We start from the raw sequence: 19,150 nt of genomic DNA on the forward strand, positions 1-19,150 counted from the left end.
ACACGACCTGTTTGTCAAAAAACAGAAGGTACTAATTTGGCCAGGGATTTTTACGCGGATTGGGTGAGAAAAACACTGATATTATGGATTCGGACGGCACTAAAATCACCGACTTACTCCTGTAAATGTTTAAAAAACCGGACGAGCCCATGAGAAACAATATTAGCGTCCGAATAGGACTTAACTGACAGTAGCCTATGCTTTCACTGGCCTTTAAAAGAGCGTTTTAATTCAATTAATAATATTGTATAATAATATAATTAAAAATCTAACAACAATCAGTGTAATGACAATTTTATTCTTTGCATGAAAACACTTGAATTAGCCTAATTTAATACTGTCTGGGTGTATTAAAACTTAAGAATTATATTCATTTAGACCTGCAACAACGCTAAGAGAGAGCTACGAATGGTCCAGACCAACCTTACGAAAGTGTGACTTACAAAAGATATACTTAGCGTACGAACGTTTCGGGAACCGTCCCATAAGGTTAAGAGAGAGGTTAAGGAATAGGTTAAGAACTACTTAGAGATAAGAACGCTTTGGGAAACCGGGCCCAGACCAAATCCATGTGAATGAGAGATAAAGAGAGAGGAGTTGAATGTTTACCTGTTGAAAGACGTCAGCGCCCTCATCATAATCCACAACCGTGAAGAAGAGTTTGTTAGAGAAGGCCGAAGAGTATCGCCAGGAGTTAGCCAGAACCTGATACTCCTCATTAGCTTGCCTATGAGAGAGAGACATTTTCAGAAGCAGAGAGACAGACAGAGAGAGAGTAAGATATTACTCATTAGAAGAAAGCTTGCAAACAAAAAGAAGCCAACAAGAAGGACTTCATTACAAGAGTGTCATCTCACTGTTACTTATTACAGTGATTGCTGTTTATTCCACACTAGGTGGACAGTATAAAGTGAACAAGAGAATAAAAGATAAGCAGACAATGCTGCTAATTAGGTATCTGTTCTTTCGCAGACGCAACAAAAACATCCACCTGCCAGTTCCCGGAAATTGTCACTGTGTTGTCCACCACAAATACATAAACTAACAGAATTTAAACATTGATGAAGTAGGATCAAAAGCACTCACATCACTTCAAAGAGCTCATGTTTTCCCCCATATACTCGCATAGACAAACCACACATATCAAGTGAGAGTTAATTCGGATTTCAAACCCTGCACATAAATAAGTCTTATTTCGGGTTACATGCTGCACCTCCAGATCGCCACTTTCCGTAATGGCCAAATCCAGATAACAGACGGATAGGCATCCCATGTTAATAATTGTAACTTAAACATTGTTCAGAAAACAAATATCATCCAAGTAGTGCTAAATAACCATGCATTTACAGATTGAAAGCGTCCGGTTTAAAGACTAGTTAAATGCATCAATAAACGAAATGTACCCATAAACATCAATAAAGCAGAGCACTCTGCAGGTGGTAAAAACAAACATGTTTAAATATGCATGATTATACACATTAATGTTTCATGTAATGCTGAGCGTCCATTTTTAAAAAGCGAGGGTCCAGCTGACGTTAACTGATCTGTCATTTAGACTTTACTGCAGTCAAAAGTGCTCTGGAGAGCAAAGTCCTTCAGGACATGGGTAAAATGGCATTTCATGAACACCTTTGGGGAGATGACAAAAAGCACAGCACTGACTCGGTATTTGAGAAGCAATTCCTGTTCTCTGATTATGACATTTAAGACTTTTTTTTTTTCCCCCATGCTATTTAAGATACTTAAAGACTTTTTACAGCCTTCAATTCAAAGTGACTAAGACATTTTGAAACTTTTAAGGACCCTTGGACAACATACAGGCATGAAAGTGAGGTTGAATGACTAGTTGATTTAAGAAATATGTCTGAATCTATATGGATGTTGCGACAATGCCATAGTGGGGATGAATTTAAAGACTTTTCCATGCAAACTATCTAACGACTAAAGTTACAGATAGACTGTTCAACTTCTAGTCAATTAGTCAACCATTGTTACCTAATCCTACAGTATTCAAGACAAAATAATGAAGGGTGAAAGAAATCAATTAAGAATTGACAGGGATGGGGATTGAGGGCAAATAAGGAGGAAAAAATGAGAATATACATAAACACGTGATTTGAGTAGACAGCAGATAATTAAAAAAGCATTAGGGGTCACGTTGACGTAATCGGGTGACTGGGCGCTTAAAGGTCGATCTGCTTTAAATTAACTTCCTCTATTTTGGTAGCACACATGACGGTTCCAGTCCGTTATCTTTATTCAATGAAGCTGGTAGATGATGTTCTGAATTCTGAATAGGACTAGAGTGAGCGGTTCACACTCCGAGGCTTGATATTCAGCTGAGGAACACGACTGTACGAGCACGGAGTCATTTTAGCCAACGATTGAAGGATAATGAGGGGAGAGATGGATGTGAGGTGAGTGGATGGGGGCTAAGTAGCTGTCGTGGGATAAATAGATGGGAATGATGTCTGGGATGAGGCTGCTTGGGAATAGACAGATGTAGAAAGCTCTCCGGTGGTGCTCTGGGGCAGATCAAATCTTAATATATGTCCGTGTTTACGCCCGGTGTTATTGTTTTACTTCAGTAAATACAGCATTATACCTGTGGACAGACACTAAAAGATGAATGCGTGTGTCTCACCTGCAGACAGAACATTGTCTCTGGGGTTGTAGCGCGGTGAACATCACAATAACGGAATAGTTCCGGGGTGGAGCTTTGACGAACCGCCGGAACTTATCCCCGTTCATACGGATCACAGAACGCCGGGAACTCCACTCCATCATTTGCTCCACCTTCTCTGCCAGCATGTTCTAGAAGAAACCGATAGGGATAGAGAAAAGAACAGAGTTGCATACTGTCTAGATACTAAAGAACCTTTGCACTAACATAACAAATTCTCCAAGCAAACAGAAAAAAAAAACCACATAAGACAACATAAGCAACTTGTCCTTCATAAAACAAATTAACAACAACAACAAAAAAATGTCAGGTCAGGATAGGAAGCTGAACTGATCTTTAACTGCAAAAGGCAACATCCTATTTCTTTTTTTTGTTTACACTCAAAGAAAGACATTCTGTAAATGTCACCATAAAGATTGCTTGTTGACGGAAAAATGCATGGCTAAAGGAAATACTAGGCAGCACACGATGAGTTCAATAGGATCTCAGGGCAATATATAACCATTTCTATAGCAGCTCAGCCATCACACAAATAGCACTCTGCATATGAGCTTGACCTTCAATTTATTTGAATAGTTTCTTGAAGTGCTGTTATTGTTAACTAAAAGTAAACCTACACATTTTTTTTTTTCGTTTATTAAAATAAAATCGTAAATGAAACAAAATATTATATGAAAATCAAGTCAGAAATGGTGCACTTGGCAACTAACTGAAATAAAAAGTTGAAGTTGTAAAGTTATTAAACTAAAACGGAAATAAAGCTAAATGGAAATATAAAAAAAACGACATTACTAAAACTTAAACCAAAATAAAAATAAAAATAAAAAGCCAATTCAAAATATGAATACTAAAACAACACTGGCTTGCCCTTGGTTTAAACCTTTCGAAAAAAAACTGGCATAATTTTGCAATGTGTCATGCATGATTTTTATAATCATTTTATTTCCACTACATTGTATTTTGATGGAATACAAGCAAGTAGGCTGCATGTGAAGGCAGAACGAGAGCACACACGTATATTGAGGGCATCCCGTATAACATAGGACCTCAATTTCCACTTTTCATTCCATCATTAAATTAAGAACAAGGTCAAAGAACAGGTGTGACAATCTCTTTACTTCCGTCCTTCATAATGCTCTGCTTTTATCCTTGCACACAGGTGTGCAAACCCAAGAACTTAGAATTCGAGATTGATCAAAGCTCATTTAGGTTATTTAATGCTTAAGTCACTTTTGAAACCTTTAAATGGAGTCAAATATAAATATGCTCAATTTTGAGTTCATGTTCACTTTAAATAAATTGGTCACTTATTACATGCGTTCCATGTCACAGTGAAATTTAATTGCACGCACCAAATAACACTAATGGCACAACATGCACTTTCTAATGAAATTGCGGGAAAGCATACAGAAGGTAATGCTATAATATTATGTATGTGTAATATGTCAGTGCTAGCAGGACAGTAAATTAGTTTCTACAACACTTTTTGCTTGAGATTGTGTACCCCAAAAATAGAAACCCTTTTCATTAGTAATTCGATACCGTGATTTGAGCCTCGAATTAATCTAATACAATTTTCACCATTCGGCACAAAAACATACACTTCTTTATCCTACTACACACTCTATGCCCCAATGCCCTGTTTCTTGTTCTCATCTTCCCCCTCTTTTTCCTCCATCCCTCTCTCTTTTATCATCAGAAATAATTTGTCTTTTATATGTTTGTGTCCTGCTTTTTTTTCCTGCCCAAAGTTGACAACACTTCAGATGTTATGGCTCTGGGCACACATTTGTTTAAAAGGATGATCAGAGGAGTGTGTAAACTCAAGGGCACGTTGCATTATTTAGCTGCATTTGTTGTGGACTGGAAGAGCCTGACAGAAAGGAGGCAAGTGATGGCTCTGTCAGCGAGCCCAAATTGAAACATTGAGCGGAGGTCACCCCAGGCTTGACAAGATAGATGTTTGTTAGCATTGGAAAGGAAGTAGGCAAAAAAAGCACTATTCATGCAGTTCAACATATCCTTGCCATCTCTTCTATTTTGCTGTCCGAGGAATATGCTATAAAGCAGGGGTGCACCGAAATGAAAATTCTGGGCCGAAACGGACACCGAAAATTCTGTATGCACTTGGCCGAAAACCGAAAATGACTTAAAATAAAAATGATTAATTTCTTATTTTAAATTAGTTTATATATATATATATATATATATAAAACTTTTTTTAATAAATTCAATAATTTAAAAGGTACAATATGCAAGATTTTCTGCCGCTAGAGGGCGCTACATTCCAAACAACAACAACAGCATAGCTTGATGACGATGTGAAGGAATGATGGGAACTGTCGTTTTCAACTCCACCGTGGATGTCAATCAGTCAGACGGGAATCAAAAAATCATGTTCATGGATGTGTTGCGTTTAATGACATGCTTTTATTTCATTAAAATGAATTAACCACAAGAAAAGTAAGGTTTAATACTAAATTGGTTATCATAGATGCTACTGTATTTGTCAAATTCATTGTTGTGATAACGCTGCGCAGTTTTACGTGTTCTAAACAATTGTTGTAAAAGTACATTCGAACATACCCACATCATTTGCCAAAATACTGATTAATCTTTATGTATAACACATGCTATATGTAACGAAGTTCCGATGTTATGGGAAGGAGGAGGCGGGAACCGACGAACATTCATGACACATTTTAATGAAAAAAATAAAACAAATACAAAACGAAAGTAAAAGACAGCAGCCCCTCACGGACGACTGCTGTCACAATAAAACAAAACACAACACAAGTTCAGGCCTGTCCTCTCTCGCTCTTCACTGTCGTCGCTCCCCCTTTACGCCTCCGCTCCTCCGTGAGAGATATGAGACCGGTGCGTCGCACAGGTGTCGCTCATCAGTAATCACGCCACCGGCCTCGTGCCGCTCTCTCCCGGCCCTCGGCCTCGTCCTGCTCGCCACACTATATTTATTTACAAGGCCATAAACACCAGACGTGATAAACAATGTCAATAAACTAAACACAAACCTAAAGCAATAATATCCGTACGTTGACGTTTACGTTTATGGGACTTGTCTTTGTCGACAGAACCAGCTGCAATTGGTAAAGAATAATTGTGTTCCATAATGACCACACGAAACAAGCTAACGTTTGTTGCTTGATAGACGCCACAACTACAACTTCCGCAATTGTCCAGGACTCCACGCAGTACGAGCGGAAACCGAGGGTGACGCGGATATGACGCCATTGACTGGCGACTCTCAGTTCACCCCTGCTCACACGCCCCGTTTCTTGTTTAAAATTGCAATTTTCTCATGATTTAAAAAGAGTTGGAAACAGTTGGGATATTGTAAGTAATCAACTTAACAAAATATATAACACTGGCCTTGTGATTTTGAGATATTTGAATGCAAAAATCTTACATATTGTACCTTTAATGAATCTGAATAAAAAAACAAACAATCCAATAAAATAATCACACTTATTTCAAGTAACACAAAAAATGGACAGAAAATAGGCCTATATATATATATATTAAAATAATATTAAATATCAATATATTTTATCAATATATTACTCTTAATTCAATTCTATGCAGCAGAATCAGATTAAACAGATTTATTTTCTGACCTATTATCAGAATAAAGTAGTCCTACAAAGCTATTACCAGTGAGCAGATTTCAGTGAACTAGAGGGTAGCGTCATTTTACCAGCGTTGCCCAGCACGACTATACACACCATGTTACAGCACAGTATGGCTATTGCAAACAGAAACAAGTCCAGATAAATTTCATGTTGGCACGTTTTTTTGGCGGACACTGAGTGGGCCTGAAGGGCAGCCGCTTTTGCGTAGTTTGTGCTTGCTGTTTAATAATTCTTTGAAACTTCGTGAACTGGCAGCTCCAGTAGTAAGATGAAACGAATTATCTTGAACTTTGTCATGAAAACAATGTATAAACCTTAATTAAACTATTTAATTCAATTAAAAAGGAATTTATACATGTATGATATTATGCTAGACCCACATTGGACCAAAGGTTTCTTCTGGCCAGACATGGGAATTTTTTGGTTTGCAACTCTCACAGCATTATGGGTATTCTTTAGCTGTTGAGCGTACATCGGTTGTACACTCATTATTGCGAGGCATTGTGGGATTGAACGAGTGCACTCAATAACGTCCATGGTTTCGGACACAACCACAAATGGCTGTCCCCTCAAATAGTGCCCTATGTAAGGGCAAGGGGGCGATTTCAGACACAGTCTAGGACTGCAGCGCTTGCTTATTTTGATTATGAATCATGTTCAACAGTTGGTCTCCACTTTCTTCATTCCAGACATTCATGATGTTATGAAAATACTCTTGTATTGTAATGCTCAGATAAGACAGAGGTGTAAAATTAGAAGAGGCTTTAGTTTGTGCTTTGGTGATTTCATTGTTTGCTTGCTTTTGTCACTTCTGTTTTTCTTATCGTGCACTGGTACACTTAGCTGAACAGCGGAGTGGTCTCTCTCAACAACAGCTCTGATGCTGATTCAACATTCTCAATCGACCGAAAAGCTGCCCACGGTGGTGTGAATCGTGTCAACGGTGTGGAACACACCGCAAAAACTTGGCTGACAGACACTATATCTGCCGACCCGACATCACAGCCTTTACAGTCCTAGACCAGAGGTGTCTGATTCTAGATAGGGACACAATCCTACAGAAGTTAGATCCATTCGTAATTTTTTTTCTGAGAGTGAACGAGCCGAAGAGTTCAATCTGGTGTGTCTCATTAGGAAGAGTTTGAATGTGTACTGTTGGGTGTGCCTCCAGGACAGGGTTGGGAAACACTGACCTAGACGTTACAAAACCGGGAGCTCGTCTGGGTTTGTGCAACGACATAGATCCCTATGGAATTGCTGATTAAATGAAATATCTCAACATAAATAGTGCTCATGTGCTGAGCACAAACACACACACATACACAATGATCTGAACATGTCATTTCTCCTCCTGTCTCTTTTGTGCGCTTGTCAGTTTTCTTTAGGGAAATGAGGAAAAAAAGGGTTTCCACCCACAATGTCCAAACAGCTTGGCTGTCAGTTTAGCTGTCAATCAGACCGGCATTAATGATGTGCTGTACTGACCACGATGTGAGGGACCAGCCAAGCGTAGAGGAAAAGAGAGGAACAGTGTCCAAAGTACAAAGACTGTTTCCTCACGATTGATTCCTCAGATATTACAAGTTTGATTCCTCAGATGTTTATTTCCTTCCTTCCTTCATTCTATTCTATTCTATTCATCCTGCTCTTAATTCCCTCATAAAATGGGGACCATGCAGTCATTCTCAAGAACAGGAAAAGCCAAATGCGTCTAGCAGGTGTCTAAAGAATAAATCTTACCATTGAGAGCTTTTATTTTAATAATCTCCTGTCTCGCTTTCTCTGGCTCACCTTCAGCAGGTGCTTTGTTTAGGTGATGTGACAGATGTTGTTGACAGCTTGTCCCTAAGGTGGGCCTTGCTGAAGGAGACAAAGCACATATTCTATCATCGGCATTGTTTGCGTATATGTGCGCGTGGATTCCGCTTAAAGAGTAGGATAATGTCAAGTATAGACTGCATTCTTTAGAAAATACCCTTCTGAGGCATCTTTTTGGATTGATTATCATTAAAACTGTATAGTTGGAATTCTTTCGACCAGATATTTTAGAGAGAATTGTGGAATTCAGAAATATAGACATTATATCCAACATTTTAAGTGATGAGGTGCAGATCGTACACTGCCCTGCCCTGCAAGAGTGGATGGTGCAAAATAATAGGACAACACTGCAAGAGGACCTGTTGCACTTTCCTGCAAGATTGGTGAAAGGTTTTCAGAAATTGTAAGAGCAAATTAACACTGAAGTGTCTCACGGACAAGAGAATGAATGCTACTACAACAGTGAAGATTCTACAATCCAGTCAAGGTCCTGATTTTAAAACAATCAAAATCTCAATAAACTATTTGGAAATGGCACATACTGTTAAAAAGAAAACAAACAGATTTTGGCTGATTTACATTTTGGTTTTCCAAGGTGAAAGTGGGAAGCTCTTGGCTGAGATTTATTCATTATGTTCATTGTTCAAACATATTGTTCTTTTTTTCTTTCCCTTATGATTTTGGGGTGAAATGTTACGTCAATGCAAAAACCTGGCTTTTATTCACAAGGTAACAAACACATACAATAAACAAACATGCATTGAAATGCATTGGTATTACATTTACTGGTTATACAAAAATAGTATAAGCAATGATAGTTATATCAATACAATTCAAAGCACTGAAAGTGTACTTTGAAATGAATTCACTTTGAATAACAGCATCTAGCGAATAAATAAAAATATTACAATACCCTTTCTAAACCATCTAATCATCATTTCTTCCTTACCCTTTTAAATCCCTTCAAAAGATCTTGAACAAAAAGCTGTGTCAATGTGGTTACAATAACAGACAGAAATACAAAGAAAGAGACACATACTCAGATAGACACATCCCACATGCTCATTTTCAAATATATATATATATATATATATATATATATATTTTTTTTTTTAAGTTGAATGAGAATGACACAAACCTGTGGAGAAAATTTTCCGACATCATGCCGGCATTCTGACACTGGACATTTAGAAAAAGCCTCTCACACCTCAACAAAGACCTTGTGTCCTGACAGGTGGTGTTGCCACAGGACCAGACAAGCTACGGGATTACAGCGAGGCTAATTGTCGCCACTGTGACTTCTTCTAGAAGCGCTGTCAAGAAGGACTGGTGGAGTGAGATAAGCGAGAGACAATGTGGGGTGTGGACTGAGAAGCTGAGTGAAATAATCTTTAACTCTCACTACCTACACCTGCCTCTGATATAAGACATTAACCGTGATCCTGTTCAGCAAGTAAAAGGACACTCACATTCACAACTAAAAACTTGGCAAAGACGTGTCTGTTGGGGTCCATCAAATAAAAATTACAACAGTTAAAAAAAAGAATAAAAAAAAAAAAGACAAATGCAAATCCCTAAAGTAATGTGGAAATATGGCACAAATGGGTTCATAAGGAAGTTGTTCAATGCACTGAGTGTATCATAATTGTACTGTTTTCAAGGGGGGCTAAAACCTCATATTTCACATGAAAAAAGGACTTATTATCGACCAATTCAAGTTCTCAAACCACATCGAAATAAAGCTTTTTTATTTTTGGAATCATTTTGGAATTGGATTTTACTAAGTATTCTTTATTTAACATGAATCAGAATGTGTGTTAATTATGATTTATTTAATATTTTATCTTAATGGTCCGACAAATAGGTCTTGTTTGTTTTATGTAAAAAATAAAAATACACACAAAAATACAAAATACATACATACATACACATACATACACACACACACACACAATTGGAAGAAAAAAACAACAACCTTAAAATGTAACTATTTTCCCCTCTCTGTTTCTCCTTAACTTTATCTCTCTCTCTCTTTCTCTCTCTGTTAGCTCTAGTAGGTTTTTTTTTCGGAGGCCACATACTGCGCTGGGACATCTGTATCCCTGCTGTCATCGAACGAGACTAAGTCTGTCTCATTAATCTCTCTCTCTATTCACAACACTTACCGTCTGCTTTTTTAACCCTCCACACACACACACACACTTAGCATGGCATCCATCGCTCCCCAATGCCATGCACACAGCCAATACATAATCATCACCTCGGCTCCACAAGACATGACTCAAAATGTGATTTGTGGTGGTATCTGAATGTGGGCTCATGAATATGCAGGAGATGCAGAAGGAACCTGGTGTGAGAGTTTGCCGGGACAGTGGGAAGAGATCTACATTGAATATCAATGAAGGACCCTTTTTGCGGAAGCAGTTATGGAGTTCCGTACAAGTTTCTGATCACAATGCAGTTTTGCAGATACTTTACAATGGTCCCCTGCTCAATTTGGGGAGTGGATCTTGATCATAAAGTGTCTAATTTTAGTAAATGAAGGCCGCTGAAGACCAACGGTGATGAAAGGGTGGCGCTAGAGAACCGGAGACCATTTTCCTTCTCTTTTGTTTCCGCAGCACGAGCGGAGGGAATGAAAAGAGGCTGATCATGGCTTTAGAATTCCCCAGTGAATGAGGGCATTTTCACATTGGCATGGAATGAGTCCACACATCCATAGAGGCGCATGCTTAGAGAGCACACACAAACGCAGAGGAAATGATGAGGAGAAATGCAATAAGGAAACAGGAGTGAGATTCCATTCCACTTTGACCAAACCAGTGTGACTGATGATCTGCGTGATTACAAACACACACACACACACACAACATACACAGGTACACTTTTTCCAAAGGGCTTGTGGAAGGGTTAAAGGCTAAATGAAACAATTCAACATGCTATCTTTCAAGAGACAGCACAACCCCCATTTCACCCCTCTTTCATTTCGTCCCCATGTGAAAAGAGAAAACCTTGCACCACTTTTCACTAAAATGGTGTCAAAAGGATGGAGGACACAGATGCTTCATAAAAGACAAGACATGACTTTACCACTCCACTGAACATCAAAAATCCCCTTCCAAAACTCAAAATTAAGGAGACTATGGCTGCAACAATTCATTTGGTAACACTTTACAACAAGGTTTCATTAGATAACATTAGTTAACTACGTTAGTTAACATGAACAACACTTCTATAGCATTTTTAATTTCAACATTTACTAATACATTACTAAAATGTTTTACTTGTTAATATTAGTTAATGCACTGTGAACTAACATGAACAAATTCATTAACAAACATTAACAAATACTGTAACAAATGTATTGCTCATTGTTATTTTATTTTAATTAGGCCTAATAATACATTAACTAACGTTAACAAATGAGACCTTATTGTAAAGTGTTACTGTAAAAGTTTGGGGACAGAGATTTTGTGAATGTTTTTGAAAGTCAACAATATATTTTTGATTCAAAATTCTGTAAAGCCATACATTAATTTAAAATACAATATAATGTAGCTGAATTTTCAGAAGCCAGTTTTCAGTGTCACATGACGATGATCCTTCAGAAATAATTCTAATTTGTTGATATGGTCCTCAAGTAACATTTCATATTATTTGCAATGTTGATAAAAACAGTTGTGCGGCTTAATATTATTGTGGAAACCATTATCGATTTTCTAAGGATTCTTTGAGGAGTAGAAAGTTCAAAAGAACATTTATTTAAGATAGAAAACTTTTGTGACATTGTAAATATCTTTACTGTAACTTGATCAATTTTATTGTTTCTTTGTTGAATAAAAGTAAACATTTCTTTGAATAAACAAACAAACAAAACATACTTCTGACCACAAACTTTTAAACAGCAGTGTACATAAAATAAATAAATAAATAAAAATGTATTAAATGTTTACTTTTTTAATTTTGCAAGCGAAACACCATAATTCATAATACTGTAAGTACCAGCAGAGGACTATATCTTTAAAAATTACATCCATAAAGCTTGAGGAAAGTTGATGCATTAATGTACAGAGTGATACTGACTTTCATTACATAAACTGCTCAACATAATAATTATATACATTGTTTTGTTTCTATACTCCTTTATTTTGCATTACTACATTACTTTATTTTGTAACATTGCTGCATAGCATACATTATGTAGACTTTCCATATAATTTGCGTATTGTTGGAAGGAAAGCATCGGGCAAAAATGTAGAATGCCTAATTAATCAAAGAAAGAAGTAATCGCTTCTCTCCAAACTGTCACCTTAAAACGAGGAAATGTAAATGAGTCGTTTCACCCATCTTGTGGGGAGTAAATGAGCATCTAGTTCTGTTCTTTGAAAACTTTCAGTGTGTAAGAACTTGTGTAATGACTAACATAGTGGCAGCAGTGTTTTTCAGATTAATGGCGTGCGTGTGGTAATTGATATGCCAACTCCAGCTGCTCCTGTTAAATAAAAATATAAATAAATAAACAGTAGGGTGTCTAGAATCAATGGATGTCTTACTTTAGATCACTCCATTAACAGATGTGGTAGTGAAATGCTAAATCTATCCGTTTATTTCTCTCTTATCTAACGGCTCGTGCAGGTTTTACTTTGTTGGTAGAACTTTTTTTTTTTCTATTATATAAACAGACAATCACTTTATTCTGCTACAATCAGGGCTCCAGATAAAATGAATTCCTTGGGAGCCAATGGCTCCGAAAATTAAACGCTTAGAAGACAAATGACTTTTTTCGCCACCAAATTGCATAATCAAAATAGTCTAGATTTCGGATATCTCAATTTAGAAGTTTATTCCGACCGTCGCCACATGCTCACTTTACGCTTGCAGTATAAATTATGAAGATTCATGATAATGATCAACAATCCACCAGGAAATGTCTCACATTCTGAAAAAGCCTTATTTATACCAAACTATTTTTTTTCCACACTTTGCCACTGTTACCAAGAAATCTAAAGATAGACTGATAGCCAATAAAATAAACTTTCAAATAAGTTTTAATGTGACGCTAAAAGGAAATACTATTTAAATATTGCCACAAATTCAGTTTTAGTACATTTGTGACCATTTCACAGCCTGAATCCATGTAAAACCCCTTTATCCATCTATCCTTTCCACTACCTTTTAAGAGTTCACTCTCTCACGCTATGATTTAAACTCTCTTCTAACCCTCCTCTATTCTTTCTTCTGCTTCCAAAGTCTGATTGCAAAGCTTGAAGAAAAACTGGACATGGTGCTATTTCATATCAGGATCAATCTCATTATGCTCCAGCCCTTTGGCAGGCCCACACATTGTGGATGATATAATACTCCTCCTGTGTGCCCCGATCTTGGCTTTCATGGGCGAAGGAGCTTATCTAGGATCTGCAAACCTTGGTTCAATTTGCTCTTCACAATGTAAGCATAAACTCTGACATGATCCAGTAAAAGCACAGCAGTTCTGATCTTACAGAGAGCTGGGTGGGTAATGTCAGCTTGGCTGCTATATATTTTAGCTCAGTGAGTGTGTCTATTAGGGGTGGGCGGTGTAACCAAAATCTTATCACTGTATGAATAATTTTATAACACAGTGAAGGTATACATTACAATATTGCTAATTTTGCTTTAAATTCAACCCGAAATGGTGTTTATATAACCATACGGTCTAACTTTAGCAATAGATTACTTATTAGTTTATTGTAGTTAGTGTGACTATTAGGGAAAACTAAATGATGGGACAAAATTGCTAAGCATATCAATACGCTGGATAACCAGTGGCGGCTCATCAGGGGAGGCAAGGAAGGCACAGCCTACCCACAATTTTATTTCTGAATGTGTATTTCTTGTTTGTAATTTCACCTCTGTAAGTGTAACCACCGCGCGCTTCTTCCCAGAACGTGCTGAATCTGCGAAACGCGAGTCTGAGGGGATTGAGAAAGGGAGAGGAGGCAATTCCATAGCCGGTGACCTGTGCCTCCGTTGGTAAAAAAATAAATAGCCAATCACCATCGAGTATTTCACTTTTTAGCAATTAGGAGTGTTGAGAAAAGTAACATGGCAGAGGAGGCTAGCTTCCCTTGGTATATCAACCAATCATCAACAAGACGTAAATTACATGATATTAGTTTGAGCTGCTACTGCTGATGTAACTATGGAGAGAGTAGAGATATTGAATATTCGATCTTACAAAACTACCATTCAAACAACAGCTAGAAATAAAAAAATAAAGAAAGACCCCATGCCTAAGTTCACTGTAAAAAATGTTACTGCTATTTACTTAAAAAAATTATGGTAACAATATTACACATAATATTTTTGAGTAGTTAAAGCTTGATTTCATTCATGGAATCTACCTGAATAAATCATGTAAAACGCCCTAATTTATTTAGTCTATGACACACAATTTTTTAGTGAAATGTGCTTTTTTATTTGAAGTATTTTTTATTCTCAAAATTGTGTGAAGTTAAGTGAATGGATATGACCAGTTTATATTTAACTTTGAGATATATTGTTTTATAAAAAGACCATATACTGCTAGAACAGCACAGAATCAATTACTGCACTATCATTAGCAGTGTTATTGCTACATGTATATAACAATATGCTTCATAATATTAAATAAATGCAGTTATTCACAACCTAACCATAAGCCCTACTCTTCTGCACAATGGTAACGATCAAAACTTTAACATAATAGAAACTCTTTCAAATGTCAAACATACCTGAACATTAAACATTAACAGATGTTTCCCTTTACTCAAAAACACATGAAATAACACTTAATTTCAAGATTTACTCTCCATTTCCAGCCATGTGCAAAGCATGCTGGGAACAAACAATGGTGTGTCTAAATAAAACCGCATAAATGAGCTAATTTTCTTAAAATAAATAGGTAGCCCCTTTTCCTTAATTTTATGAGGTTTATCAGTTCCTCAATTCAAGCCTTAAAATTGTGTATGTTTCCTTAAAAAAAAATAGGAAAATGCATCTCTTGGTGTTATTAGTGAAATTTTCTCAATATTTTCAATAAAACCCTAACCACAATTTTCTTAATAAAATATACATAATATTTTTAATGATCACCTCAATTTTTTTAATGAAAATTACAAGACTCATGATTCATTTTTTACAGTGTTGGATATAGGCAATCAGCTTCACTAAACGACCGAACGTGCTCTTTAAACACAGACATTTATAAAAAAAAAATAAAAAAAAGAAGGATGGATTTTTTGCTTCAAGTGACTAGGTGAGTGAACTTATATTTATATTGTCTTGATGTCTGTGTCGTTTTATATAAATATTCAGGTATTTAAGTGACCAAAAAAAGCCTTATTAAAGAGTGCTAAAATGTTGTGTCCGTCCTCTATTTTAAAACCCACCAGCTGCCACTATGGATAACTACTTCAAGAAAACAAAAACAGAAATTGCTGATGGAGGACAGGTGACTGAGAAGACAAGTGTCACTCATTCAGAAGATGAGAACTCCCGATGTGAGCCGTCAGCTCTGCTGCAATTTGGAGCGGTTAGTCGGGCCTCCGCAGTGTGCTGGAAATTTCATTTCCAGTGACTGATGGTAGAACGTTCAGGCAAATGACTGGATTTCCCAACTGGAAAAAAGGCACTGAAAAATTCAAGTGAACATCAGAAAAGCAGCGTGCACGTTTCTGCAGGGTTAAAAAAAGGCTATCACCAGACACTTAAAACAGTAAGCGTAGCCACTCAAATAAGCAGTGAACATGCAAAGAGAGGATGAGAACAGATAATATCTGGAAAAAAAAAAATATGTGAGACTTTGCTCTTCTGTTGTTGCTCTGATATTGCTCTTTGTGGTCACGATGAAACGGATGAATCAGAAAATCTGGGAAATCACAGCTGATGGATATAAGGGCCACTGATAACCAACTAATTAAAAGACTATTTAAAGAGAGAGAGAGAGAGAGATCATTTATGTTCATAGCAAGAACCAGAATGAGATGATCAATATAATGGCTGGTCAGGTTAAAATTGACATTGTACAAAGAATGCATGAAAAAAGCCAGAATTTTTGCCCTCATTGCGGATTAAACGCAAGACATAAGTAGGCATGAGCAAGTTGCAGTGGTTTAAGAATCTGTCGACAGATTTGATCGAACTGACAGAACAGATGATGAATTTTTGGCCCTTCTTTGAAAGAATTTAATCTTGATATCTGTAACTTGAAAGCGCAACGTTACAATGGTGCGGCAAGTATGTGTGGAACCTACCGTGGTGTGGCTACACGCATTTTAAGCGAAAATCCACTAGTGATGTATGTCCATTGACACACATATTTCCTCAACCTCTGCATTGTGGATGTCTGTCACACCAATACAGCTGCGTGGCACACGCTGACCAATGTTCAATCGCTCTATAACTTCATCGAGGGGTCAGCAAAACAACATGTTGTTTTTGAGTCTTTGCGAGAACCTTTACCTATTTTCAGGTAAATCTACCACACTGAAATCTCTTAGTGACACAAGATGTCAGATGGCAATCCCAGTCATTTCAGCCCTATTCAGATCTCAGTCTCTCAAGGACATACATAATTTTGAGACTAACGTTGACACGTTAGTGAAATTTCTGAAAACGACGTGCGGGTCAGGGGACAGGCATGTAGTTTCCTGACATCAGTGACCGATTTTCCCTTTGTGTTCCCTTGCATTTTGATGTGACAAGTTCTCATACAGTGCAATGTACCGTCTAAACTGCAACAGTCATCCACCTTACATTATTCCAGTGTAAAAAGCGTAACTTCTACCACAATCTCTGCACTTTTAGCAATGATAATTGATCATCACTTTCAGCAGCTTTAGGAGTTCACAATCAAATTGTGCGATAGCAACAACTACAGCGGCCCGCAACATCCATGGAGGAGAGCAACCAAAGCAAAGGTGCCTGGGCCGAATTTGGCCTCAGCCCAGGACTATTATAAGGAATTGCATTTTGGCGTCCGGTACAACAATATTAATGAGACCCATGAGTGATTTCATAAATTACACTAACACTTTGATTGCTTAACCATATCCTCAGCTCTAGTGCGCACAGGGAAGAGGACCTGACAATTATTGTTCATCACTATGGATATCCAGAAGAGGAGACAAATGCAGAATTGTCACTTTTCAAAGCTATGTCAACGGGAGAAGCAGGTTTTGAACAACGATTGTCACTGTTCAGAGAGTCAAAGCTAGTCCACAGTTTAGTAAACGTTGGCAGCCTCTTTCACGTATTCTTGACTTTGCAGATGAGCATCACATTGTGTGAAATAAATTGGTCTTCTTACTTGCATCCAACTGAAAAAACAAATGAGAAACACCATGAGACTGGAGAGACTCTCGGACATTGCAGTACTGAGCACTGAATGGGCCATTCACGTGGATTTGCATAAAAGTTAAATCGCTTTGATGCTGTGCCTTGTGGACACCGTTTAGCCCTTAATTAAGGTATACCATTGTTTTGATAAAAGATAAGTAATGTAATTAAAGATAAGAACCTAAATATTAAAACCATCCAGAAAAGCCAATTACATCCACAGCCAGCTCCTGCAAGCCATAGAATATAGAATATATACAGTTGTGTGTGCGTGTGTGTGTCTGTGTGTGTGTGTGTCTATATTATATATATATATATATATATATATATATATATATATATATATATCTATTTATTAGGGCTGTCAAAAGATTAATCGCATCCAAAATAAAAGTTTGTGTTTACATAATATATGTGTGTGTACTGTGTATAATTATTTTGTATATATCAATACACACACCTGCATGTATAAATTTAAGAAATATTTGCATACATATACTGTATATATTTATATATATAAAAAAAATGTATATATAAATTACACATTTTTCTTAAATATACAGTATACAAGCAGGTGTGTGTATATATATATATATACACAACTGTATATATATTCTATGGCTTGCAGGAGCTGGCTGTGGATGTGATTGGCTTTTCTGGATGGTTTTAATATTTAGGTTCTTATCTTTAATTACAGGGAGTGTCAGATAAAAGCACATCACTCTGCTCTGTTGGGCAAGCAAAAGAAGGGAATCTTTCCGCTCCAATTACCTTGATGAATTCCCGTATCTGTCAAACGATGAAGCCGTCAAAGTGACTTTAAATTGACAAAGTAAACTTCACGTTGCTTTTCAGGCATGGCGAGACGAAAGCCGTATCAGTGGTGAAACAGTGTCTGAACGCACTCTAAAACATGCAGATATTTCACAGTCACTCATACACATAAACATACACTCTCCAGGAAAAAGTCTCCAGGATCAATTGTTGTGGGGTTTAAACAAAGATCTTTAACCACAAGGCTTGAACCGCTATGCTCACCCAAACCTAACTGCAAAGCAGTTCCGCCATGCTTACAGTCATTGGTAAGCATCGGTCCATTACTAGCTAAACAGCAGCTCTGCGGAACATATACAACTCCTCGTCCCACCAAATGTTGACGTGATGTATCCCGATCTTCAAGCAGAAGGAGCTGGATGAATTTTTTGTTAATGATATGAATCCATAATCTGACATGTGATGCAGCCTTATTTCTCCAATTCTGTCACCTGATGGAGTTTGAGTTCCTGTTGCATTTGGCTTGCTTAGTTGGGGTTTAAAAGAAATGAATCAAATAAATGTTCCACTTGAGCTGAATAATGACACTACTGCCGTCTGTAGAGATGCTTTACAGCAGAATTAGAATTTGTCGCATATTTGATGAAGTTTGCAGCATTGATCGTTATTTTAATGTTTATTACTCTGAAGTTGCTTTGAAACAAACGTTATTGAATGAAGCGCTATATAAATAAAGATGACTTGACTTGACTTTAATACATTCCCTAACAGCAAGAGCAGGTAATATTACTGCTAGGAGAATAATGCAATAGTCACATGGTTGCTTTTATTATGCAGTGTTTATAAAAAAATAAAAATAAAACAGTGC

At 37.1% G+C, this 19,150-nt stretch overlaps 1 protein-coding gene across 1 annotated transcript in view; it reads right to left on the reverse strand.

Annotated features, from left to right (window-relative positions):
- Positions 1-19,150, reverse strand: part of tusc3 (tumor suppressor candidate 3) — a 97,071-nt gene that overhangs the window by 60,335 nt on the left and 17,586 nt on the right. The window contains exons 2-3 of the mRNA XM_084402170.1: positions 2,645-2,814; positions 610-727 (exon numbers count right to left, since the gene is read on the reverse strand). Coding sequence (XP_084258296.1) covers positions 610-727; positions 2,645-2,814 — 288 coding nt within the window. The remainder of the gene's footprint in view (positions 1-609; positions 728-2,644; positions 2,815-19,150) is intronic.

This window comes from Rutilus rutilus (genome assembly GCF_951802725.1).
Source record: "Rutilus rutilus genome assembly, chromosome: 2".
Taxonomy (NCBI): domain Eukaryota; kingdom Metazoa; phylum Chordata; class Actinopteri; order Cypriniformes; family Leuciscidae; genus Rutilus; species Rutilus rutilus.